This window comes from Barbus barbus (assembly GCF_936440315.1).
Source record: "Barbus barbus genome assembly, chromosome: 5".
NCBI lineage: Eukaryota > Metazoa > Chordata > Actinopteri > Cypriniformes > Cyprinidae > Barbus > Barbus barbus.
The window spans coordinates 35,194,581-35,222,111 of NC_136733.1; the positions used below are offsets into that span (position 1 = coordinate 35,194,581).

General features: G+C 38.7%; 1 protein-coding gene across 3 annotated transcripts in view; it reads left to right on the forward strand.

Annotated features, from left to right (window-relative positions):
- The window catches only part of zzef1 (zinc finger, ZZ-type with EF hand domain 1), a 42,134-nt gene extending 14,882 nt beyond the window's left edge, over window positions 1-27,252 (forward strand). For all 3 annotated transcript variants that reach the window (XM_079417302.1, XM_079417304.1, XM_079417303.1), the window contains exons 27-54: window positions 619-698; window positions 792-882; window positions 978-1,485; window positions 4,858-5,022; window positions 5,322-5,441; window positions 6,702-6,863; window positions 7,333-7,462; window positions 7,948-8,086; window positions 8,269-8,434; window positions 8,857-9,119; window positions 9,257-9,426; window positions 9,568-9,706; window positions 9,891-10,063; window positions 10,454-10,734; window positions 11,174-11,348; window positions 11,459-11,591; window positions 12,192-12,415; window positions 14,447-14,764; window positions 14,966-15,066; window positions 15,615-15,750; window positions 15,835-16,194; window positions 16,417-16,560; window positions 16,650-16,818; window positions 17,408-17,506; window positions 18,181-18,346; window positions 19,034-19,184; window positions 23,473-23,544; window positions 25,015-27,252. In XM_079417302.1, the coding sequence (XP_079273428.1) occupies window positions 619-698; window positions 792-882; window positions 978-1,485; window positions 4,858-5,022; window positions 5,322-5,441; window positions 6,702-6,863; window positions 7,333-7,462; window positions 7,948-8,086; window positions 8,269-8,434; window positions 8,857-9,119; window positions 9,257-9,426; window positions 9,568-9,706; window positions 9,891-10,063; window positions 10,454-10,734; window positions 11,174-11,348; window positions 11,459-11,591; window positions 12,192-12,415; window positions 14,447-14,764; window positions 14,966-15,066; window positions 15,615-15,750; window positions 15,835-16,194; window positions 16,417-16,560; window positions 16,650-16,818; window positions 17,408-17,506; window positions 18,181-18,346; window positions 19,034-19,184; window positions 23,473-23,544; window positions 25,015-25,095 (4,916 nt within the window). In that variant the 3' untranslated portion in view covers window positions 25,096-27,252. The remainder of the gene's footprint in view (window positions 1-618; window positions 699-791; window positions 883-977; window positions 1,486-4,857; window positions 5,023-5,321; window positions 5,442-6,701; window positions 6,864-7,332; window positions 7,463-7,947; window positions 8,087-8,268; window positions 8,435-8,856; window positions 9,120-9,256; window positions 9,427-9,567; window positions 9,707-9,890; window positions 10,064-10,453; window positions 10,735-11,173; window positions 11,349-11,458; window positions 11,592-12,191; window positions 12,416-14,446; window positions 14,765-14,965; window positions 15,067-15,614; window positions 15,751-15,834; window positions 16,195-16,416; window positions 16,561-16,649; window positions 16,819-17,407; window positions 17,507-18,180; window positions 18,347-19,033; window positions 19,185-23,472; window positions 23,545-25,014) is intronic.
- The last annotated feature ends 279 nt before the right edge of the window (window positions 27,253-27,531 follow it).

Consider the following 27,531-nt stretch of genomic DNA (forward strand, 5'->3'; position numbering starts at 1 on the left):
CCTTTAAAATTGTCCAAATTAAGTTCTTAGCCATGCATATTACTTATCAAAAATTAAGTTTTGATATATTTACTGTAAGAAATTTACAAAATATCTTCATGGAACATGATCTTTACTTAATATCTTAATGATTTTTGGCATTTATAATTTTTATCCATACAATGTACTTTTGGCTATTGCCAAAATATGTATGTGTGTATATTATCAATTAAAGTAAAGATCATGTTCCATGAAGATATTTTGTAAATTTCTTACAGTAAATATATCAAAACTGTGTGTGTGTGTGTGTGTGTGTGTGTGTGTGTGTGTGTGTGTGTACAATAGAACAGAAAAAAAATATTTGGTCAATGCCACAAATTTGGTTAATGACAAACAGTGCAGAATTTTATATTTCTTGTTGATTTTACTTCATAATACTTCATATTGATTCATAATGTGAAGATCCTAAAACTCCCGGGCCATGTTAAACCATCGAATCCTTGATCCCTTGGTACAGACAGTATTGGATCTGTTTCTGTAAGATGTTTGTATGAACAGGACAGTTTGTCGGTCGTACATGTCAATCCTAGTCCAGTGTCCTTTTGATCATGTTTCCTTTTCTTATCTCCTCTGCATTAGTTGCTAAAAACGGCCAGAGCAGTCTTAACGAGGACCTTCCGCAGGTCTACACCCTCGCCGATGGCATCAGAACGTGGATGGTTAGTATAGCTAATAATTTTAATAATTTAATAATTTTAAAATAACATAATATTCTTTTTTATTTACTTCTCCCTTTTGATACGTTTTGGTAGTTGGAAATGAAACAGCGCTACCTTATGGGTAAAATGAATGGAGTAGAGGAAAAAGACGACGGACAAAATGAGGTTACAATGGAGTCACTTGGTAAATATTGATGCTAGAAATATGCCTTTGATGCAGTTTCTTAAACTAATTCTTCTGTATTCTCACTCATCTCATCTTTTTCACTCTCTTAACAGCTGAAATTTGCATCAGTAGAAGTTTGTTCCTCTTCCGATTCAGCCCGAGTGGAGCAACCTCTGCACTTCTGGAACAAGAGCCTTCCAGACCAGAAGATGGCGCTTGTGCTGCTCCTCTTCTTCGATCTGTTTCCACCTCAGAGGGAGACTTCCAGCCCAGTCCCTCTGTTCCCTCCATCTCCCAGACTCCTGAGGGAGCAGAAGCAGCGATGCCCCCAGGGGCCAGTCAGCGTGACCAGACGTTTTCCGCACCAGTGGATGCTGGACCTTCCAGCAGCATCAGTTCTCAGGGTGCCACAGGCTCCTCAGAAAGTCTTCAGTCTCAAACAGGAGAGCCTCTGTCCCCGTTAGTCTTCCCACGTAAAGCACCTTTCAGTCGGGGTCGCTTGAGGCTCCTTTCCTTACGATCTATGGAGGAGCCTCGCATGGCACCACCTGTTAAAGAGCGCTTCCCCATCCTCAAACACATCCTCAGCTTTATGAAGGACATGGTCATTAATGAGAGCAGGTATGTTCACCTCATGATGTGAATGGCTAGATGTATGATGCTATGATTCAACAGATTTTGGTGCATAAGCTTAAAGGGATTGTTCACCCTCATGTTTTTCCAGACCGTTATAAATTTCTTTATTCTGCTGAACACAAAAGAAGATATTTTGAAGACTGATGGTAAACAAACCACTGCTGGTCCTCCTTGACTTCCATAGTGTTTTTTCCCCTTACTATGGAAGTCAGAGGGGACCAGAAACTGTTTGGTTACCAGCAGTATACTTATGTTCCACAGCAGGACTCTTCAGATTTTGGTAGCCCAGAAATTAATTTAACTAGCCCAAATAAAAAAAGACCATAAATGTCAATCAAAACATTTTCAATACACAAATATCAATGAATATCAAGGAAAGAGTTTTATTTTACTATTTACAGGGCATCTGCAGAATTATGTATGAGTGGTGTTGGACAATATCTATGGTAACATATTAAGCCATAAAATGACATGATTTACAATTCAGATACAGGTTTTCACAAAAACAAAAATGGTATTTCAGCCTTTAAATCATTTTTATGAAAAGGGATAAGTCAAACATATGAATTATTATATTAATTTAAAACATAAATATTACTGTCTAAATTGTTTGGATTTTTAGAAGGCACTTTAACTTCTTTCACATTTACAACTGTGTGTTTGCTGTGTAAAAACATGGGTCGATATGCATATTTGGGCATTGATCTAAACATAAGATAGGCTTTTTGGAAATGCAAATTCATTCTCTGCCACGTGGTGGCGCTTTAGGAGTGGCTGAAATAAAGCGGTTCCCGGTAACGGCTGTACACATGCAGCACCATGCTCATAAACGCTATTTTATCCAGTAGCCCCTCACTGCAGAACAAAGATCCAGGGGGCGGGGTTGGATCCACATCTAGGGGGTGGAGATGGGTAGGTTTAGGGGTGGGGATGGGTGGGTTTAGGGATCAGGGGGTGGAGATGGGTAGGTTTAGGGGTGGAGATGGGTAGGTTTAGGGGTGGGGATGGGTGGAGATGGGTAGGTTTAGGGGTGGAGATTGGTAGGTTTAGGGGTGGGGATGGGTGGGTTTAGGGATCAGGGGGTGGAGATGGGTAGGTTTAGGGGTGGAGATGGGTAGGTTTAGGGGTGGGGATGGGTGGAGATGGGTAGGTTTAGGGGTGGAGATGGGTAGGTTTAGGGGTGGGGATGGGTGGGTTTAGGGATCAGGGGGTGGAGATGGGTAGGTTTAGGGGTGGAGATGGGTAGGTTTAGGGGTGGAGATTGGTAGGTTTAGGGGTGGGGATGGGTGGAGATGGGTAGGTTTAGGGGTGGAGATTGGTAGGTTTAGGGGTGGGGATGGGTGGGTTTAGGGATCAGGGGGTGGAGATGGGTAGGTTTAGGGGTGGAGATTGGTAGGTTTAGGGGTGGGGATGGGTGGAGATGGGTAGGTTTAGGGGTGGAGATTGGTAGGTTTAGGGGTGGGGATGGGTGGGTTTAGGGATCAGGGGGTGGAGACGGGTAGGTTTAGGTCTATGTAAGGTGGGAGGAGTTGAATCTAGATCCAACCACGCCCCCTGGATCTTGTGTTCTGCAGTGAGGACCATCTCATTTTATCAGGCATTATAGGCAAGATGAAATGAAATGCCAAAGATATGTTTTTGAGGACAGTCGGTTCCCTTCAGAGATACATTCACATAAAGACATCCGTGCCGTGTTTTGACTTTAAAACGTGCAGCGCTCATATTTATTCAATGACATAATTGCCTTTTGAAGTTTAATCCAGCCATATCACGATTCTTGCCTTTCCATCCCCAACTGTAAGACACGAGGGTGAGTAAATGATGACAGAATTTTCATTTTTGGGTGGACTGTCCCTTTAAAGCTATAGTTCAGTTTACTCTCGTTCATGTTGTTCTAAACACTGTAACACAAAAGTAGATACTGTGTTGTTCTGGTGGCCTGTTGGCTTTCACATGATAAAGGTGAATAGTGACCAGGGCCTCCAAAAGTAATGACCATTATTATAAAAGTAGCCCTTACAACTTGTTTGCTTCTGAAACAATAAAATATGTTTTGTATATGTATATGTTTTTACATTAAATATATATGTACAGTTGAAGTCAAAACTTTACATACACCTTTCAGAATCTGCAAAATGTTAATTATTTTACCAAAATAAGAGGGATCATACAAAATGCATGTTATTGTTTACTTAGTATGAGTCCTTTGTTTGTCCTGAACAGTTAAACTGCCTGCTGTTCTTCAGAAAAATCCTTCAGGTCCCACAAATTCTTTGGTTTTCCAGCATTTTTGTGTATTTGAACCCTTTCCAACAATGATTGTATGATTTTGAGATCCATCTTTTCACACTGAGGACAACTGAGGGACTCATATGCAACTATTACAGAAGGTTCAAACGCTCACTGATGCTCCAGAAGGAAAAGCCATGCATTAAGAGGAAACTTTTGAACAGAATGAAGATGAGTACATTTTTCTTGTTTTGCCTAAATATCAATTTGTTTCATTTAGTACTGCCCTTCAGAAGCTACAGAAGATACTTACATGTTTTCCAGAAGACAAATTAAGTTAAATTTACCTTGATCTTCAAATTCAAAAAGTTTTCACGCCCCGGCTCTTAATGCAAGGTTTTTCCTTCTGGAGCATCAGTGAGCGTTTGAACTTTCTGTAATAGTTATATATGAGTCCTTCAGTTGTCCTCAGTGTGAAAAGATGGATCTCAAAATCATACAGTCATTGTTGGAAAGGGTTCAAATACACAAAAATGCTGGAAAACCAAAGAATTTGTGGGACCTAAAGGATTTTTCTGAAGAACAGCGGGCAGTTTAACTGTTCAGGACAAACAAGGGACCCATGAATAACTATCACAAAACAAAAAAACCACAGCTTTGGATCATTCAGGTAACAACACAGTATTAGGAATCAAGTGTACTGTATGTAAACTTTTGAACAGGGTCATTTTTATAAATTCAACTATTTTCTCTTGTGGACTATATGTAAACATATTTTATGTGAAATATCTTATTCAGGTCAGTACTAAATAAACAATAACATGCATTTTGTATGATCCCTCTTATTTTGGTAAAATAATTAACATTTTGCAGATTCTGAAAGGTGTGTGTAAAGTATATAATCAAAAGATGATTATTTAGCATTTGGACAATATCACAAATTTGCTTATTTGATGAGTGTCTTAGTGCTGAATCGTAAATATTTCTTATTTTGTTTCATGTTTCTTTTTGTCAAAAAACAAAACTTTTATTTCTAGGTTTATTTGTTTATTTCCAGATTTTAACCTGCACATATATGGTGATTTGTCTCTGACCAGCGGTAATGAAGTCTGTTCTGTGTGTGTTCAGTGTTCTTCATACTCTGGCTCTGAAGAAGGCCCAGGCTCTGAGTGTGTGTGAGGTGCTGGAGCTCGTCCAGCAGTGTATACTCACTCTGGGGAAACCGCACCTCTTCCAGGCACCCTGTATTTTGTTTCTTCAGGAACTCTTGGCGTGTCAGAAAGATTTCACCAAGTATGTTATCTAAAGCATGGGTTCTCGAACCTCTCCTGGGGACCCCCCAACCTCTGCATATTTTGTATGTCTCCCTCATAGGCCACACTCAATTCAAACCTTGCAGACTCTACTAATGAGCTGAAGAGTTGAATCAGGTGTGTTAAATGAGGGAGACATACAAATTATGCAGTGGTTGGGAGTCCCCAGGACAGGCTTGAGAGTCACTGTTCTAAAAAAAATAATTCCATGTCATTTTTGATGCATATGACTACTGTCTTAATATCATTATTTTACCTCAACCTGTCTTTCTTTCTCAGTTACTTTTCTCAGTTGGTGGGCAGCGGGCAGGAGATGAGGGAGCTGGTCAGACACTCGTATCATCTGCTGGTTCTCATGCTAGTAGAGGCCGTGCAGAGCTTCAATGCACTGAATGAGAAGTGGGTTCTCTCTGTCCTGTTTTTAAAAATTGAATGTGAATCGTGAAATCATTGTGTGCTTTAGAAGCAGAGGCGGACAAAGTACACAACTCCATCACTTAAAAGTTGTAAAGATAGATTTTTACTTAAGTAAAAGTGCAGAAGTAATTGCTTTTAAAAATACTTAAGTACCAAAAGTAAATTTTCTTTTTTATGTCAATGCACTGTTTTATTATTGTTGTACGTAATACTTGCAATGCCTCTGAAGCAACTTACAATACATTAGACCTACTGAATACACTGACTAGCTTGTAGTATCTTTGGAATAAAGAGCTTTTAGAATGTTAAAAACCAATGGGGGAAAAAACAAAACAAAATTATTATTTAACACCCCTACCCTCCCCCACAAAAGCAGGATGGTAGTGAACTCACACAACTCTGACAGTGTGTTCACACATCTATGTGTAGCCATTCATCCACATTTGAACAGAGCGGACAGTGAAATCCTGTAAATACAGAGTGATAAGAAAGAAAAAAAAAATCAAACCTACTTTAAAACCCAGCAACATAACAGTAACTGTATAACTTTACAACAGCAACACTGCTTTAACAAAAACAAAAATCTCAAAAATGCTGGCTAATCGTTCTCGTGGTACTTTGATTTCACACACGGAACGGTCTGTGCAGTACTGCTTCAAGTCCAACACCTATTGTGTTTTATTAGGAGACGCACAACAGTTCTTCTGTGGCGTTATAGGTAATATTTTCATGTACACAATTTAGCAAAATCAGACAATATTGTGCCTAATGTATACCACATTATTAACTTTTTATTATTGAATTGTTGTAAATAAATATCACATTTGCAACTGGTCAGTGTTCACAAAAATGCTGGGAAATCACTTCATGTAGCCCTACAAGAGTGATTACTGATAAACTGTCTGAAAAAAAGAAAGTCACGTTTTGGAGAAGAAGAAAATCACCCACTGACTTTCAAAGCTGCTACATAGTAACGACTTTATATACTAGAATATTTGAATATTCGTCTTTTGTTTTTGTGTGTGTGTGAAGTTAAAGTCATAAGTTTCCAGAAAAAAAAAATACTCAAGTAATTTACAGATACTCAAAAAGTGTACTTAAGTACAATACTCTAGTAAATGTACTTAGTTACTGTCCGCCTCTGTTTAGAAGTTAGTAATAATAGGTATGCTACACAAGGACTGCCAATGCATTCTGTAAGTCCTTTGTCTTATGTCCGTTGTGTGTTCTGTATGTCCTTAGGGCCCTGCTGCCCGCCCTGTCATGTGTGCAGACATGTCTGCTGCATTTGCTGGATATGAGCTGGGAAGCAGAAGATTTGTCGCTGTTTCTGGACATCAAACTGCCTGATCTTTTGCTCAACATGTCCCAAGAAAACATCAGCGTGCATGATATTGCCATCAGGTATGAGGCATGGATCAGAACACATATGGAATGTAGGGACTTCAACCTTAAAAAACAAAACAAAAGAAAAATCATGTTTAAAAAAAGATACATGAAGTAACTCATGTTGAATGTCACCCGATATAAATGTAAGGAATGGTCTGTTGTAATATAACGTTTATTTCACTTTATTCTTAAAATTCCCACGCTTTCTATTGTAAATATGAAATATCATACAGATTTCAGTATGAAAGGAGGGTTAAAATGAGGAGAAAGGAGGTTTCAGTATCATTATCATTTGACTTCTAATGTAAAGTTGTTGAAGACATCTTGAGGGCACATTTGGTGAGCTTCGTTGTTGTGATTCTTGTCATATTGACACTCTTATTCTACACTTAATTCTGATCTCACAAACTAAGCTTAAAGGTATCCAGTGGTTTTTTTTTTGGCTTCTCATCTGTCATTTTCTCCATGTGAAATGATGCTGTAGCCAGTGGACGGAGGAGGATGAGATCGCTGACTATGAGAGGAACACTGAATGGATGGATGAGTGTTTGGATGGCATGTTTGAGAAATGGTTTGACAAGATCAGCCAGGCCTCAGTGGAGGACAAGAGAAAGGTACAGATATCAAATAAATGCTTTCCTGGGAAACAAAACCATTGCTCACAAGAGGCTAATTACAATTTCTTTTGATAATGGAGACAGTTAAATAAGAAAACAGTTGAATTAACTCAAAAACTAACCTTTGGGTGGAGTTATAGCATTATTATGCATGTAATGTTTATTAAATGTTTTCCTGCAAACCGTTTACGTCACGATTCAATGTTTAATCTGTGCAAACACAAGCAAATGTCAGCACCCATCAATGCCTAATCATAAGACAGTCACATATTCAGGTAGAACAAATATTTTTTTTAGTCAGGCTAGTTTAACTGTGAACAGTGTATTTTGCTCTCTGCAAAAGCATAGACAGATTTGACACATTCTGACAATATTGTTACTGCAAACAGCCCTCAAAATAATGTTATTTGCAAAGAATCCCAAATGAAACTAAACATATTGTGCATTTTTGGTGCTCTTTCACTAACTTTTGATCTTTGCAGATGCACATGTTCATTGCACGCTACTGCGACCTGCTGAATGTGGAGATTTCATGTGACGGCTGCGAACGGATCGCACCGTGGCATCGCTACCGGTGCCTGCAGTGTACAGATATGGACCTGTGCAAGACCTGCTTCCTCAGTGAGTCACACCATCATAGTCAGCAGTGGCTTACACTATAATGAAGGAAAAACTAAATGTTAATCAAACATTATTTCCCTTTTTTATTGCATTCACATTAATAATTTATTGCAGCAGTATATTTCTCGCACAATTGATAAGTTGGAGTGGGTGTATTGAACAGCTCTCTTCTCCTGATTCAGGTGGTGCTAAACCAGAAGGCCATGAGGATGACCATGAGATGGTGAATATGGAGTATGCTTGTGACCACTGCCAGGGCCTTATCGTGGGCAGCAGGATTAACTGTAATGTCTGTGAGGACTTCGATCTCTGCTTTGGCTGTTATAATGCCAAAAAATACCCAGACAGGTAAGACACGTGAGAAGATCACTAAAGGCAATTAAACTATGAACATGAAAATATAAAATATTTGCAAACAATTTATGACAAGAAAAATTGGATACCTCAATTGAATGAGTGAATTTCAGATCTGGTTATTTAAAGATGCAAATCTTTCTCTTTTATATACATATGATATATACGTATAATACTTTTTCAATATAATTTTTTACTTTTATATATATATATGTATATATGTGTGTGTGTGTGTGTGTATATACATGTCTATATATATATATTTTTACACACACACACACATATATATATATATACACTTTTATTTGGAGTGACTTGAGATTCAGTGGCAAAACTATTTATTATTATATTATTTTCATTTATTATTATCATTATTATTATTGTAATTATTATAATTTTTTTTCCTCTCCCTCCAGCCATCTGCCCACCCACCGTATCACAGTGTACCCTATGGTCACCATTCGCATCAGTGACCGCCACAGACTCATTCAGCCCTATATACATAACTACTCCTGGCTTCTTTTTGCCGCACTGTCCCTGTTCACATCCGAACTGATCAGCGAGAGAGTGCAGGATGGAGAACCTTTGAATGATGTCACCCTCGGTTATGCTAGGGCACTGCAAACCCACTGCTCTGACATCATCAATGATTGCCTGCTGAAGGGACAGACTGGGAAAGGTAATCGGTATATCTGAATGCACATGATCTATTAAGAATTAAGTTGTGTGTGTGTGATAGAAATTGAGCTGGTTGGATTAAATAGAATTGGTTGATGGGTTACTCTGTATAATCAGGGTTGCTGTTGTTTCCTTTAGGTTTGCGAGCCTCTGCCCTGCTGTCCCTGCTTTCTTCAAACGAATCAGCCACAGAGAGTGAACTGTGTCCTGCAACAGCTGGTTCTTTTCAGGACATCAGCAGCACAGACACCTCCTCACTTCCCAGCAGCACTACAGCTATCTGCTCCCCACCGCTACCTACAGACAGAGTCAGTACTTTACTTTTGGCCTTTTTATTTGTCAAGTCTGTGACTAAAATCCCCAGGTTATAGCTAACAACAGTCGGATACTGTTAAACTTTTTTTTAAACAAGTCCTCATAGTCCTCTTGTTTTTATTCCTCTTCACAAGAAACCACAAAAGCATGAGCCAGATACAGAAGGGGATGAGAGAAGGAGGAAGCTTGTCTCTCAGGATACGTCAGACTCATCCAGTGCAAGTCAGACACCCTCTGTGTCTAGTGAAGACACACTGTCCTCTGGAGTCAGAGGTGAGCCTGTCTCTTAGTACCCTTCAATAATCAAGGAGATCTATAATATCTTTATGTAATGAAAGTTATTTGTTGCTTTTGAATGTCTCATGGGATTTAATTGAAGACAACAGGACATAAAAGGTGTAAATGGGGACAAAAACAGCAAAGTACAGATGTTAAAATGTGTTTTTTTTTGCTTCAGTTTCAGAGTCAAGTGGAGACACTATCACATCTCCTACCTCAGAGAACATGGATGCATATAAGGACCAGGAGGAAAAGACAGCCCGGGGGCCGCTACAGGAACATGTGTTTGCCGAATGCTCCAGAGAGAGAATTCTGGGATTGTTGGCAGCCATGTTGCCTGCAACCAAACAGGTAACAGCAAAGATTCCAGTTTAATTTGTAGTGCAGGGTTGCCAGGTTTTCACAACAAAACCCACCCAATTGCTACTCTAAACTAGCCTAAAATTAGCCCAATGGCATTTTTTTTGGCGAGGTTCCCCTGGTAAAATTCGCATTGCAGGGGTTAATATCACGTTATTTGTGGCGCTTCAACCCGCGGACATGAAAAACAACCTGCAGCAGCAGTGTTAAAGTAGCCCAATTCTGCAGGAGCATCGCAGACTTGGCAACACTGTTGTAGTGGTAGGCTTTTGGTTTCAGAAAATGTTTAATTTGTAACCTGAAATGACTACCTATTTTTTGTCTCACGTTCACATCCAAGAAACACAGAATATGCAAATATACACATTTAAACCTCCACAGGGCAGCTCACTGTCTTTGTCCAGCCTGAGTCCCATCCTGCCACTGCTGTTCAGAGTGGTCATCTCGAACGCCGGCTGTCTGAATGAAACATACCACCTGACACTAGGCCTTCTAGGACAGCTTCTGTTAAGGATCTCTCCTGCGGAGGCTGATGCAGCTGTTGCAGAGGCACTGACAGACAAATTTGAGTTGCTTACTCTCGGAGATGTAGCAGCGCTTGATGCTCCTGGCTGGAAGACCACTCAATTGCTCTTCAGTCTGGGAGCAGTGTGTCTAGACAGGTAGTGTGATTGGATGTGTAGCATATGTTTAAACATGTGTTTTAGAGGCCAAATACATTAACATGCAACAGTGCAGGATACATATAATTTAATTTTTTTTGGAAGAAATGAATACTTTTGTTACAGTTTAAGTAATGAATCATGGCTTCCACAGAAAATATTAAGTATATTTTCAACATTGATGTTTCTGGAGCACCAAATCAGCATATTACTAGAATGATTATTTTTTCATAGATCATGTGACACTGAAGAATTCAAATTTTTGTACAGTAGTGTATATGTACAATACATTTTAATGTGGGAGGGACAGTCAAATATTTAGCTGAACTTTACCTTTGCAGCTTTAGCTTTGTTTGACATTTTTGTATTTTTAATTAACAAATTTTCAGTTTTTCATGAAACAGTGAGTCTTTGTCCATCATCTGTGTTATTACAACAGTCGTATCGGTCTGGATTGGGCGTGCTCTGTGGCGGACATCTTGCAAAACCTGAACATTTCTTCTCAGTGGTGTGCTGTTGTGGCAGCTTTCACTGATCACTGCATCAAGCAGTTACCACAGCAACTCAAGAGAACCAACCTCTTCACTTTGCTGGTGCTTGTGGGATTCCCTGAGGTACGAACAAAGATATCACAGTGCATACGCTAACACACATAATATAGGCCTGTATGAAGTTATGACATGCCATTATGACATTTTGAAAGAGATGCATGTCTGTTCATTAGGTGCTGTGTATGGGGACTCAGGCTGTCTTCATCGATAATGCCAACGAACAACACAACGTGATTCTGCTCAAACACTTCACTGAGAAGAACAGAGCTGCTGTGGTGGACGTCAAGACTCGTAAGAGGAGAACAGGTGCGAGAAGATCTGTCAACTGGTTCTTCACACTGCTTCATCTCTCAAATGTTCTCAGCTGTAAAAATACCACTGCTGGCAGCCCTGAGCTGCATGAGTCTTTCTAAAGTCACAGACTGTCATTGACATTTAAACCCACCTTCATTTGCAAAGGGTGTGTCTGCTTTACTTACCTTGTTGCCCAGGTTTAACAGATGGTTTTTGTATGAAGGTACCTCATAAGTAAACTTACTGGCTTCTAAAGCTTTAAAGAGCAAATATTTGATAACCACTATGCTTATTTCTCAATAGTAAAACAATCATATGCTTAAAAAAATATTTAAGTATTTGTTGTGATCAAACTGGCTTTTAAATTATAGTTCTTTCAGTCAACCACCAAAAATATGTAGGATTAATGATTATGAGTGGCCCCTCACTACTACCTTCAGAAATTAAACTGATGAGTAGACGGGATTTCAGTAGACGGGATGCTATGTAAACATTCATTTGGGACTTCCTAGCCTCATTTAGTGGCTGCTTTGAGGAAACACCCATGGTCACTCAAATAGTAAAACAAAAAAGTGCATTAATGCATCTCTATTTTCTACTTTTTTTTCTCAGTGAAAGACTACCAGTTAGTCCAGGCACATGAGAGCAGCAGCAGGAATGATGCAGAGTCCCATGAGGTGTCCCCGACCTCTGCCCACCTGAGCCGCTACCTGAAGAACTTCACCTCTATCGTGAGTCACCTACTGCAGGTCGGGGTGGAGAGCAGCGCCCAAGATGCCGTGGAGGCCACCTGGGTGCTCTCTCTCGCTCTTAAAGGACTCTACAACACTCTCAAGGTATTCACCTCACACCTGCCCTTGTACAGCAAAAAAGTTTGTCTTTGAAGTTCATAGTTTAAAGTCATAGAACCAAATGATATAGGGACCACAAAAAGTGTAATTGTGTGTGTGTGTGTGTGTTTATATACACACACAAGAGCCCTGCATTTCTGCCCGCCTCTACGGCCGGGCTTCGGGCCAATTTTCACATCATAGTTCAGACGCGGGCCGGGCCTTGGGCATGTTTTAGGCTTCTCCTTATTTTTTTATGTTTTAGACATCCATAGTGATGAAAAAAAAAATAGCCACACTGGTGGAAACGCAAGACCGTGCCGCGACTATAAAGGGTGGCTCGACGGTGTTTAGTGTCCCACAGCAGCACGTGTGCCATCAGCACAGCTGAAGAGTTCTGCATTCAAATGCATGCAATAAGCTTAAGCTTGCCGCAAAGCCCCAGCAAAAGTAATTATCATGAATGTGGTCAGGGGAAATAGTAAGGAGATATTTGAATTATTTACTAATAAACTAGTGTTTTCTGAGTCCGTTTCGCAAGGATGAAGTTGCCGATCCTGACTCGCCGTCTCCTCGTTAGACACGCCTTTCGAAAGAAATGCATCTTTATGGATTATGATTATAATGAAAAGGTTTTTGTTTTCAATTTGTTTTATTTCGTTAAGTAGTCATTTAAAGCTTTCTATATATATAGTATTTATCATGTCTGTGAGGCATGTATTCGCTGAGCTTCGGTTGATTTTTGTGAAGCGCTCCTGTTCAAGACGACAGAAAACGCATCATGTTTGTTTTCTTTATTTTATAAAAGCACAACATTTTGTCGATATTGTGAGTGCACACAAATAAAAGTAGACCCTTTACAGGTCCGAATGATGTATTACTCTTATGAGCAAAAAATACGTGATCACGGCGCCCTCCATGTCCTACAAAGCACGCTTTAGCTTCCCGTCTCCACACAAACTATTGGATACAGCGCACATTTATCTAGGTTTAACGTTTCAACATGTTTATGTGCTTGAATTGTTTTATGTCTATAGATTTTATTTTAGGCAAGTCGTGATGATTTGAGAAGGCTAAATTGATCAAACAAAATAATGCTCCAAATGTTTTTCGAAATTATCTTGATAAAAAACGAAACAAAATATAATCATTTTGCCATTACATACAAAACCAAACAATTTTTAATAGCTGAAATAGTTGTATAAGCTGTTTTGCGAGAAGGGGAAAAAAAAGACTGACTCGGGTCGGTAATTCTGATAAGCTGTTGGACACGGGCCAGGCCTAAATTTGAGGCCCATGCAGGGCTCAACCGGGAACGCGATCGTGATTTCTACCGAGAGGGATTCCCCCGGAACCTGATTTTCTGAGGGGAAAGCGGAACGCGACCTGTGTGTGTGTTTTAAGTACACGTTATATATACATATCTCATATATTTCATATATCATAGATTTATCTAATATATCATATATATTTCATATACATGTGTATTTACACACACACACTACCGTCCAAAGGTTTGGGGTCAATAAGAGCGAGGTCACATTAAATTTATTGATTATACTTCTCTGCTCATCAAAGAATCCTGAAAACAATGCATTACGGTTTCCACAAAAATGTTAAGCAGCTATCAACATTGAGGATAATAAGATGATTCTTGAGCAAAATCAGCATATTAGAATTATTAGGCTACGTGACATCCTGAAGAAATAAATAAATACATGCATACATGCATGCATGAATACAAATGTATATACATTATAGTTTATAATGATTTTGAAGGTGCATAGTTGTGTTTACATATATTTTGTTTGTTTTTTTACTTCTTTTTGTGACATGTTGCTTAATGTGTTGTGCTATCTTGCTTTGAAATAAATGCTTAGTTTTGATATTTTATGTTATACATTATATTTATCTAATGCAGTGAAATGTTTAGATTTTAAAATAAGACTTTAGTTTCCAAATATGTTTTGGGGCCATTACATAAATTCTCAACTTGAACAAGTCATGATTGTGTTGATTTTCCTCTGTTTCTTGCAGAAGCATGGGGTGGATCAAGCCCAAGAGGCCATCCAGGGCTCTGGCCTGATGCAGCTCCTGGTCCGTAAGTGCAGCAAGGGCACAGGCTTCAGCAAGATGTGGCTTTTGCGAGACCTAGAGATCCTGTCAATGATGCTTTATTCCTCCAAGCGAGAGATCCACTCCATGGCAGAGGACGCAGACACTGAGACAGATGGAGAGAAGGAGAGAGAGAAAGAGCATGACTCCGATCACTCCAGCTGCTGCGCTGATGATGCCGATCCAAACAGACCAGATCCACTGGAAGGACTGGATGAAGAGACAAAGATCTGTTTCCAGGTCAGGCTTCAAACACATCTTCCGTCAGTCGTGGGCCTTTTTCAGCTCTCTTGAATGATCAGATTGATTGAGAGTTCTAATTGGTTCTCAGCATTTAGAAACTGGAGAAGGAAAGGGGGCAGATAATTGCCAGTACTGAAATATAGGGACGAGTATGTAGAGGAACATTTACTAGAGCTCTCATGTTTGTCTTACTGTTAGATTACCCATGATGCTCTTAATGCCCCACTGCACATCTTGAGAGCCATGTATGAGCTCCAGATGAAGAGAACAGATTCTTTCTTCCTTGAGGTGCAGAAGAGGTGAGTTATTCTTTGAATTACCATTTCATTTACATAGTCATGGTTTAGAATTTATTTCTGGGAATGTACATGTTGGCATATGTTGCCTCATTGCGCATCAGTGACTTTTAGTTCAATGACCATTCTGTTTATTAAAAGAACATAGTATTTAGTCTATAAAAATCTAATCATATCTAATAATGTATATAATAACACAATATCATTATACAATATTAATATTGATTGCTTTGTGATTTATTCTTATGTTCCTCTATTGTAAATTACTTTGGATAAGAACATCTACTTAATGCATGTAAATTAAAAATTATTATTGTTCAGTTTCATAATAATAATTATAATAATATATCACTGCACATTTCATATTTTTGAAAATCTTAAGATCGCATCATCAATTTTAATTGATCCTTAATATCTGAAAAGTGCTAAAGAGCTTGCATTTTCTGTGTAAACTTATGAACAAAATTGCAAATAAATCTTGTGTACTTCTCAACTATATAAAATTAATTCAAAGACTTAATCTCTTTTTTCCCTAACATATCATATCTCAGGTTTGATGGCGACGCTATAAAAACCGACGAGACTATTCGTACACTGGCACAGAGGTGGCAACCATCTAAAAGACCTCGTTCTGAGGAAAGAAGTACCAAGGCTGTAGATACTGATATTATCATTGTGCCCTGTGTGGTAAGACGAAGTTTAAAATTAAACCCATTCCATTTTGTGATCTAAAGTTACCCTTAATTCGCTCTATTTTCTTTGACACTCAAGTCTAAACCCACACGGTGTGATCGAGCCACAGAAGAAACAAATGTCGTCACGCAGAAACTCATCACCAACACAGAGAGCGACCTCCAGCTGAGTTATGCCAAACAGCGGCGCACCAAAAGCTCAGCACTGCTGCATAAAGAACTGGATGCTCGCAGTAACAAAGCAGTGCGACAGTACCTTTTCAAAGTGAATGAAGCCATTGCTATTCTGTACGCACGTCACGTGTTGGCAACGCTGCTGGCCGACTGGCCCTCTGACACTCCCATCAGAGAGGAAGACCTGGAGCTGAGCGGAGCTTCTCACATGGCCTACATACTGGACATGCTCATGCAGCTAGAGGAGAGACCGATGTGGGAGAAGGTGAGAATTAAGATTTAAAATGAGCTTTTGCCAAACCAGCTGGGAACATTTACAGGCCAGCATTATTTCATTCTGGCTATGGAACTGTACTTTGCATTTTTTTTTTTTTTATAATAAATATTACATTTTTATGTACCGTGTAATAAATATTTAATTAGTACATAAATTAAGACCTCAGATTGTTGGTATGCATATAATTCTTCGTCACATGTTGGATCTCAGATCTTGCAGAAGGTTCTGAGGGGCTGCAGCCAGAGCATGCTGGGTAATCTGTCGCTGACAGCATGTCAGTTTATGGAGGAGCCAGGAATGGCTGTGCAGGTCCGTGAATCCAAGCACCCCTATGACAACAACACTAACTTTGAGGTATGAATTGCATTTTCTTTTACTCCAAATCGCTGGAGCACAGTTGCGTTTTCCTGGTTCACTCAATGTCATTGTTTGCGTTGTCTCAGGATAAGGTGCACATCCCTGGAGCCATCTTCCTGTCTGTGAAGTTTGACTCTCGCTGTCACACAGAGGAGGGTTGTGATGAGCTCCTTATGGCCAGCAGCAGTGACTTCCTGCAGGACATGCACACTTTAAGTGGTTCTCACCAGAAATGGACCGACTTTGAGATTCCAGGTAAGAATTTGAGAAAGTGGCATGTTTGAATAATTTGTTTATAAATAAATCATAAAAGACTGATGTTTGCTTTGTTTAGACTGCAGTTGCAGGAAATGAAGGAGGAAAATCAGTTATTAAATTCAGTACTTCCAAAATTAAATGATTGACATTTTTTGTACTACAGCAAAAGCAAATGATTTAAATATCATCTTTAAAATGTTGATTTTGTATTGATTGAAAGCATTTTGTTTTTAACCCATTATAAATCTGAAGAACATTTACAGGTAAATTCAAATGCAATAATATAGCATATCATTATAAACAATAATACGAATATTGTTCTAAAGCAGTGCTATTGTATAAAATGTTCTTAAACGCACTTTTCTCTCACTGCCCCCTGGCACCCCTTTTGTGGCCCACCTCTGGTTTAAGTGAAATGTGTTTGTCTCTTAAATTTCATGGCCAGTTTAGAAATCCAGGTCAATCTGAAGGTTTCACAAATTTTTCTACACATTCAAATATTTGTAAATGTGCATAAATTTTCACTTTGAGGTTAATGATTAATGAGCAGAATGTAAGGGTTGTTTTTTCCCTCTTTCTCCTCTAGGGGACACTCTCTACTACAGGTTTATATCAGATATGAGTAACACGGAATGGGGCTACAAGTTCACTGTGACTGGTGGCCATCGAGGGCGCTTCCAGACTGGTACGCAATTTGCACTCATTTAATTATTTAATGTCTCTTTTGATGTCTATCACTAATGTACTGTCTAGTTGTGCTCTTGAATCATGTACTCTAATGAGCCATGAAACAGAAATGTCCATCTCATTTAGAGACCATCTCAGTAATACCATCTTTTCACATGAGACTCACATTCCTACAGTCTTTTATGGTTGTAATGTTGGTGTCCCACAAGCTGGTTTTCAGTCATAAGCTTAATTTAGACAGCTGTTTGAGAGTCAGAGGGGGTCTATGAGCACGGCCGTGTCTCTCAGCGTGTGGGAGCGTTAACAGCCACAGAAACTCAACTTCCTGTTGAGTCGGTGGCCCTGCCGACCCTACAATCATACCTAACACGTTTAAAATTAATTAAGGCAGTTGGTGGGGTGGACTCTCATGGTTTTGGCAGTGACCAGTGAGCTAAGGCAAAGCCACAAGTCATAAACGCTGACTGTAAAATCAGGATGATAAAACACTAAAAAATAAAATCAATCATTTTAAATTCTGAGTTTAGGCATCTCAGCATTATAGTGTACAGTATAAAATGCTAAAACTTAAAACTATTAAAAATACTTTTCAGTAATTGTAATAATGCCAAAATAATCAAAATATTCTTTTTCAGTTTGCAAGTTGGCTAATAAATTCACTTTTATGAACAGGTTTTGAGATCCTGAAGCAGATGCTAGCAGATGAGCAGACGTTGACTCACCTCCCGCTGGCTGACATCTGGGAGTGGCAGGTGGGCGTGGCTTGTCGGCAAACAGGAAACCAGCGGCTTAAAGCCATTCACCTACTGCTGCGGCTCCTGCAGTGTCCGTCTCAATGGTGTGTCCCTTCTTACCTTTCTGAAAAGCTCTGACAGCATTTATTAAACCCAACAAAAGGTAGTCAATTCATCCTGCAGTGCTTTAAAGCCGCCCTACTATTCTAAAGAGGCTGCAACTTCCTTTCAGAACTTGGTCTGTCAGGTCAGGTCTGCTCTCTGTGGATGGCAGGTGCAACTTGGCCCAGTTTAACAAGTCTCTAGATCTTTCTTCCGCTCTGCAACTTTTTTCTTGTTTCTGAAGAGTGGTGATTTTTGGAAAACCTTTATCAATTTTTCCTCAGAAGCACTTCTTGAATGGTTTATATTCACTTCTGCTCATTCATTTGTGTGTTTTGTATTGGCGAGCTTTCAGATTTACACAGCGTTTGCATAATGCATCTGACGGTGGCTTGCTGCCTTGATTGTTCCCATGGCAACAAGGTCACATGTCAGGGTGATTTGCATGATTTCCGTGGTGTTTGAACACAGTTACATCATCATCAGCAGACAGAGCGTGTTTGAGAGAAATAGAGACATGGACCTGTGGTGTCAGGTTGAGGAATAGCCCATGCAAATGGCCACCTGCCCACCACAAGGCGAACATTAACCCGGTGAATGAGATGGCCATATAGTTCAAATATGAGTAATGATAAAGCCATTTAGAGTGCAATGACCTCACGTTTTGATTGTTGTGTGTGTTAATACAGGGGTTGTGACCTTACACTTCTGCGGCCGCTGTGGCAGCTCTTCACTACTATGGAGAGTGGTTTGATTCAGGACCCCACCAGCATCACGGTCCTCCTTCCTCTCCATCGTGCTCTCACTGAGCTCTTCTTCATCGCTGAAGCCAAGGCCATGGTGAGTGACCATCTTCCTCCTTTCTTTAGCATCTCTTTTAAGAACATTCATGAAAAAACATAAAAAATAACAGCAGGAGATCAGTAGGTAGAGTAAATAATTCATTTTTAACACTACTGCTCAAAAATATATGGTCAGTAAGATTGATGTTAATACTTTTATTCAGCAAGGACACAAATTGATCAAAAGTGACACATTTGTATTTTAAATAAATACTGTTGTTTTGAACTTTCTATTGATCAAAGAAGCCTAAAAAAAAAATCACGGTTTCCACAAAGACATTAAGCAGCACAACCGATTTCAACATTGATAATAATAAGAAATGTTCCTTGAGCACCATATCAGCATATTAGAATGATTTCTTGAAGAATCATGTGAGACTGAATACTGGAGTAATTGTGCTGACAATTCAGCTTTGCCATAAAACACCATGTTTATGTTTTAAGATATATTAAAACTGAAAGTTATTCTAAATTGTAATTATATGTCACAATATTACTGTTTTCACTGTATTTTTGGTCAAATAAATGCAGCTTTAGTGAGCATAAGAGATTTTATTAAAAACATTCAAATTTATTTTAACTTTTTTTTTCTCTGTGGACCATTGTTTTCATTCATAAGCCAACAGAGGTGTTGAAATCAATAGTAATTGATGGTTTCATTAAAGATGCAAAATGGCATTTTTTATTCTTAATCTTCATTTGATTTTTTTTTTTTGATTTTGGTATGTGATTAGGATTATGCATATGCCTGGGTAACAGACATGAATTGCGATGATAAAACACAACCAATCATTTTAGATTCAGTTACTTAAGGTAAATTGACAAAATGTGTCAATTTGAGCCTACAATTCTGGGAGGCCTCCAATAATTATTTTGTGCTGTCACAAAGAAATAATTACGTGATTATATGTGAAAATGTGGAGAGCATTAAGGTTTTTATTGTGGTGTTTAATGTCAGACTTAATTCTGTCTGAATCACATCAGGGTTTGTCAGAGGAGCTCCTCTAAAGTAAGTCTTCCACTCATATGATTTACTGTGTTGCTCATATCCACCTGCACAGCTCTCTATTGAGTGTGTTGTATGTGTCTGAATCCCAGAGTAACTGCATTTGTATTCTATACTCGCATTCCAAAATAATACATCCACTTAGAAACTTACAGGCCTGACATTAACCTTAAGGTCTATGTTTGCATTGTGTAGCATGCGAGTCTGCAAGACTTCAGAATGATATATTATTATGATTTCGTAACGCTGGTCCTGTTTACCGACGGAGGATCCTCAGTTTACACCAAGTTTAACTGGATCTCCTAGATTATATGTAACGGTGAAATCCATTTTTGACAAATCCGCTTTATGAAGTTTATATTCATGGTGTTTTGGAGCAGGGTCCACTTAAACATTGTATGAAAGCCAACATAGAGTCTTCTATATTATTAATCTTTTGAATTGTCTTGTGAATGTACAGTTGCCAAAATCACTCAGTCATTTAAAACACATCAGTTATTTAATTTGTTTAGCTGTTTTTGCAGTGACTTTTAAACAACTGGTTCCAGTGTCATTTTTAAGTGGATGTGTGTATTCATATTCTCTCAAGCGTCATAGCAGAGTAACCACAGATCTTAACGTCTGACAGCCACAAAGTGGCACAAACTTTTCTGGGGGGAAATGTTTCACTTAGTGTGTTTTGCCATATTTCTTAAAAATCAAGTACACTTCATTTGATATTTTGTCATATAATGAAATTCGTGAATACCTAAGAGTAGCTTTAGTTTCCAAAAACCAGGCACCAGAGGGCACTAACATATCTCTTTGTATTAAAAGAAAGCCAAAATATTCTTCAAGGACAGATATAGTCACTTACAGAGTGTAGAGAAACACGCACATTATGAACATGCACAGTGCGTGATGCCTATGTTTTTATAAACAGCTATGTTGTGTAAAACCTCGACTATCAGGCCTGAGTGAATGGCTCTCTTTCTTTGAGCCTGTAAATGGGAGGAAAGTTTTATGACAATACTCTTTCATCCTTGAGCCATAATCCTTTAACAGCCAAGTTGGACATGAATATGAAGTGGTTTGTGTGTGTGTTTGAATGGGAAATGTTTAAGTGAGCATTAGTCTCAAGGGCTGACAGGCAAATGGATGAAGTGAGTGTTGAGTGGTTACACCAGTAGATGCTCAGCACTGTTTGGCCTCATTATGAAGAGCTTTAATCTCTCCGACAGCCGCTGCACTTCTCAGAACTGACCATAAAGATTTCAGACCTCTCAGCAGCCAGATGATCATGACTGATCAATTGTATATTCTCAGCAAGGCAACGCTTGACAGTGGGGTCAGAACGCTGATCTAATGGGAGATTGTCGGCACGCATTTGCAAGAGAGTCTCAGCATGTCATTGCTCAGCTGTTGCACCGTTTGAGTCGGAAATGAGACGGAAAGAAGAAAAAACAGATAAGAAGTCAGGCTTGTTCTGTCTTCCTCTTCTGTAGTGTAGTACGCTCATTTCTGCAGGATGATAAAAGCCCCTCCTTCTCAGAGGAAGTGGTTTCAAAAGTGTTCTGACATGACAAAAGCTGCAGCCTCTCCACAGTCTACAGAAAGTGGTGTTGAGAAGTGTTTTGAGATGTATAGATGTTATTCGTTTCGGTGTAGAAGTGGAGTGCAATCTGACCAGCTTCTATTAACCCAAAGCATTGTTGACACTCCAGTCATAACTCCAAGTAAATTAATCAAATCAGAGCTGGATGTATTTTTAAGTAAAAAAAAAAACACTTAAATGTAATGTAATTTACGAATGTCACTTTCTCCCATCACTGCTTAATGAAAAGTGACATTTGTAGGTAAGCAAGTTGTAAGTTCTTGCAAAACGGCAATTATTACTCGCATATAGTACATATATGTATACAGTATGTATACTGTGTGTGTGTGTGTGTGTGTGTGTGTGTGAAATAAGTGTTGTAAAATAATATTGTAACATTTTATTACAATTTAAAATGGCTGCATCTATTATATTTTAAAATGCAATTCCTGCTGGTGATGGCAAAACTGAATTTTTTAGCAGGATTACTCCAGTGTTCTGTCACATGGTCCTTCAGAAATCACTCTAATATGTTGAATATGTTTTCAATGCTGAAAACAATTGTGCTGCTTAATATTTTTGTGGAAACTTTGATGAATAGTAAAGAAAAAAAAAAATTGAAATCTTGTGTAACATTATAAATGTGTCATTTTTTTATACATTTAATGTGTATATTTCTTTTGTTTAAAATATTGCTGACCCCAAACTTTCGAGTAATCTACAGTTTATAATGTAATTTATTTGCATAATTTGTTTATTTGAAGCCTCTTTCCTTTTTAGTAGTGCATTTCAACCAGGGAAAAAAATATACAAACTACTTGAGCAAAATTAGGAAGGACAGCCAAATGAAAATTTCAGTGACACTTCCTTTTAAATGTTTAACAACAGTTGCACATCTTTGGTGCGGTACTTATTTTGATGCGGTATAGTTGATTCTTGCCAATCTGTGCATCAGTATGCATTAGCCTTGTCAACTTTGTTGGGTGCTGCTTATACTGTACACATTGTCTCAATAGAAAGTTTACCTTGATAGGAATGTTCACTGATTTTTCAGGGTTTAAGACTGACTACAACCCAACAAACCATTAACTATGAGTTTTGCCACAATAAACTCTTAATTTGCTGCTTATTAATAATTAGTAAGATGGTTAAGTACCCACAATACTTTTTCTTAAACAATGCACTTAGTGCACCTAGTTGCTATTCCTACTTCACATAACATGTTGAAATGGGCTTTACGTGTTGTAGGTTCCACCATACTCCCTCAAAAGTTCTCCAGAGATTGTATAACAGTCTCTGAATAACACAGAAATACTTACTTGGAGACTCTGGACTCTAAGACATGATCAATGTGAAATACCTGGAACAGTGCAAATACTCCTACCTCAGGAAATTAGAAAGCAGAGGCAGGGCTCATTTAGACGGTGTCTGGTTTGATTCAGAGTTATGTCATCTACAGCGTGGTGCTGTTCCAAACCCCAGATTAACAGCTCATGTTGAGCTACAGGAGCGTGAGCTAGTCTGGTGAATAACAGTATAGTCTAACTGGCCTTGAATTCAACTGACCTATCATCAGATTGCTTTCCTGGCAAGTTCTAGAGAATAATTTCTGCATTTTTTGCTGCTTGTTTTCTATATCTATGACCTTTTAAAGGGGCTAAATGTTGAATACTATAGCTGTCTCGTGTCTTTTCATTTGTCCATCAGGAGCAGGACGTTCTGCAGGATTACCTTCTTGCTCTCACTACCAATGAACAGCTAGTAGTGCGCACTGCACAGGTAAGACTACCAACAGTCCCTGTAGTGTTCTTCTACATTTTATTTTATTTCACAATTTAGTATCCTTCAGTGTTTAAATCAAGGGCAGACAGCAAAAAAGTATAATGGAAAGAAACAGTCATCAGTGATTCAGATTATCAATGAAATTCCTATTTAACAATAGTTAAAATTAATAGCACCAGAGATGGGCAATTTTATGAAATTTGATTAATTGACACATCATGTAATAATATTTGTAATCAATGTATACCGATGAATAATTTAACATGAGGAGAAGGACAGGAGACTTTGGTATACAGTTAGTAAGGGTTATGCCATTGAAGATGACACGGTCTTAAGACAATAAACTGCTGCAGTCATGTTCAAATGAGTACACATATATACCAGAAGCACAAAAGGTTTTCAGCGGTGTTGGTACACTGCTTAAAATGAAGTGTGGCAGAGCCTAGTGCATTAACCTATGCCATAAAGCTGCTAATTCACAGGAAGGACAGGAAACCACAGCACAGTGGAGAGGTGAATGTTTATCAAATGGATGGCATCCAATGTCCCACCATATGCTGATGAGTTCTAATGATCCTGTAATGTCTAATGGTGTGTTAAGCTTGTTTTATTAGCAAACCCTGATGACTGACAATCATTGTACACTATGGCTACTTGATGAAAAATTAATAAGGGTGTGTTTTATTATTACTATACAGTAGCAATCCCATTTCTTTGTTTCTTTCATGTTGCTTCTTTTGCAGTAACATTCATTTTAGTACAGATTAATACTTGCGATTTAGGAAAATACTTAAAAGTAAAAGTGTTTGACCTTTGTTCACATAGATAGAAATATGAAATAAATATTTGCGCTCCTCATCACATGACGGCTCTAACCAAATATTATGCTAAAACAGCTGAACATCAGAAAGCATATGTGTAGATTCTTGTACGAGGTGTACGTGTTCCCATCATCCATATACGTGTGTTTGTGTGTGGGCTGTTGGCAACTTTATTGCATTTAGTCATTAACCCCATTATTGTGTTTGGTGTGGCTCAGCCTCATCTCCGGCACAGGGGTGGCTAAAGGAACACATTGTGTTGTGTGGGATGGGATTAATGCTCTGTATTTATCTTATCCCGAGCACCTTTTTCACTCACATAAAAAATGCTTGTAATATTCATCACGGCCAAACAAGTGATTTGATGTTGTTAACAAAATTGCATTTTTGTACCAAAAATTGTTTTAAATGGGTCGAACGGTGACATATTTGAAGTGTGATAATTGTGTGTGGGTGTTTTTGCTGAGCTTTGAGGGCCACAGGTGTGTGAAACGGTTTGATAAATTACCCACAATGTTTTGCTTAATGGTTTTTCTCTCTCTCTTCCTCTGACTTTTTTTCTGCCATTGTTGCCCCCCTCTTTCTTTCTCCTCCTGTACTCATTCACTTTTCTTTATATCATTCTCTCCCCTGTTTTATTGCACAGGCACTGAAGAGCATCGCAGCCATCAGCTTGGCCATTAATTACCCAAATAAATCCACTAAGCTGCTCAACCTGTCCCCGTGAAAGAGGGATGAAAGAGAGATCGAGATGAGAGAAGGGAAGCTTGCCAGAGGCCCATGGGAATGGGCTTCTGCGCTCGACGGCTGCGGCAGGAGCGGGCCACATATCGTCTTCCAGAAAAACCCACCCCTGTGCTGTTTAATCATAAAGTGGGGGGCACAGCAATCTCGTGTCTCTTAATAATCACTATTCGTCATCTGGTTTAGGCGAAGATGGGGTTTTTTTTCCACTTTAACAATGTGAGTTTAGTGGGCTGTGCCAAATTAGTTTTTTCACCCAATAAGCACATGTTTCTTTCTCCATTCCTTCGTTTTCTTTTTCGCAAAAGCCACCGTGGGCAAGACAATCGATCAAAGTGAAAGCAGGTCACCTTTCCCTGCCTCACACACTCTCCCTGGACATGTTGCCTAAAAATACGAAGCTGCCGGCGCAGTCTCATCCTTCAAAGTGGCCCGAGACTACATAAATGATGAATATATATCGATATATATCCGAAACCTTGGGGCCTTCTCTCTGTTCACCCTCAGTGCAGGCTGATTAGCTGATGTTTGTTCAGAACTAGCAGCTAGCAGTTACACTCGAAAACAACATGCTTCTTGACTAATGTCAGCTGATGTTTGTGAGTAGGTTAAACAAAAATGAGTTTGACGTGCCATGTGAGTCCAGAAGGCGCTGTTTGCCTTACAAGTGCAGCTCAAAGTGATATCGCAACTGATTGTGGGTCAGTTAGCAAAGCTATAACACGTCCTAGTGAGAGTAATATCAGCACTTGTCTTACATTGTCATGTCCCAGATTCTCAACTCACATATAATGCTGCATACCACCAGGAAATACAGAGCGTTATGTACAGAAATATCACTTTGTGTTGTGCTGCATGCAACACTGGACTAAACCATGATGTCCATTACTGTAAGTGACATATCGGTTGGTGTTTTATAGATGTATTCTGTAATATTACTGCGGTTGGAGACATTCTGTTTCATCGGTTGATTGTCACAGATTTGCGGGTTTAGTGGATGGTCTTAAGGTGCAGAACTTGATAATCATAGTCTTCATTCATCTAGCGTTTGAGACTCACCAGTATTTTAACTGTGGTGGCATGGATACGGTTATGGAAGTTGTGTTGCTTTAAAATATATATTTATTATTATTACAGGGACATTATTGGGTGAATCTTGAGTGAAGTGTTTGATTGGCTAATAGAGAGATTTGTTGCCGTTTTGAAGGCCAGGTAAAGGCTGTTCTTAGTTCTAACCAATGTTTATCTAAATAGTCATTTTATTGTCTTTTTTTTTGCCCTGTAGCCAAACATTTCAGTTTTTTTAATGAAATATCATAGTGGTCATTGAGTATATTTTGTTCTCGACAGGGGTATTTAGATCTGTGATGATTTTTAGTTCAGTTTGATTTCATTTTAGGTGGAAGGAATTGAGACGGATGGTTATTTATGCCAAAGAATCATTACTGTTTGAAAGAGAAGCATCTAACGCAAAGAAATTTATATTTATCTTCCTGAACGAGGCTCTAATGTTGGCGTGGTTGGTGGTGGTGTTATAGAAAAGAAGGTTGAAGTGTTTGACACCGATCCTTTCGTCCTCAATGTTTTTGTTTACAAGTGTACTAGTATGGAGCACTGGCTACGTTTGGTGCCGCTGCTCAGCCTCAGTTCGGGTGGGTTTCAAAATGTCTGCCGGGAAAACTTCCTGTCACTCTAAAGCCTCAGAAATTAACAAACGATGTGCCTATGTTTAAAATGAAGCAATCTTAATTTAATCTTCATATCATTGTAAAGGTCCTCTCTTTAACTATATTTTTAAAGAAAATGATAGTTTAATTTGGAGCATTTTCTATCTATTTTATTTTTATGAATGTCTTTTTTGTTTCAGAGCTCATGGCTTCAATTGCTTTGAATTTGACATGAATGTATATAGTTGTGAATATGGATAATTGCATAATTCATATGAAAATGATTTTTCATGTCAGCCCCCCACGTTAAAGATGTGTCAGAATTATGTACTATATTGTTGTAAGTTTACACTTGATCCTTTTGAATTGATTTGCTATGTCTCACACACACACACACACAAAAGAAACAACAAAACTGCTTTGGGTTGATTGCTCATTTGTTTTTAATTAAAAAAGCAAGATATGCAAATTTATGTGCCTGGAGGTTTCCCTCTCTTTTAAGGAAAGTCGTTTTAAAGTCAAACCCCCCCAGATGACAATTCAGTCTTGTGGAAGTTGTTGGTAAGTTGTAAAGGATTCAAGTTTTATACCATGTATCAAAACCTAAAGTGAAAAGTCATTTGTACCTATTTATGATATATTTGACTTATTTTTGAAGTCATAATAACGTGTTTAGTTGAAGTTTATTCTCAGTTTTCCTAGTTTTTCTTAATGAAGTGAAGTGACATACTGCCAAGTATGGTGACCCATAC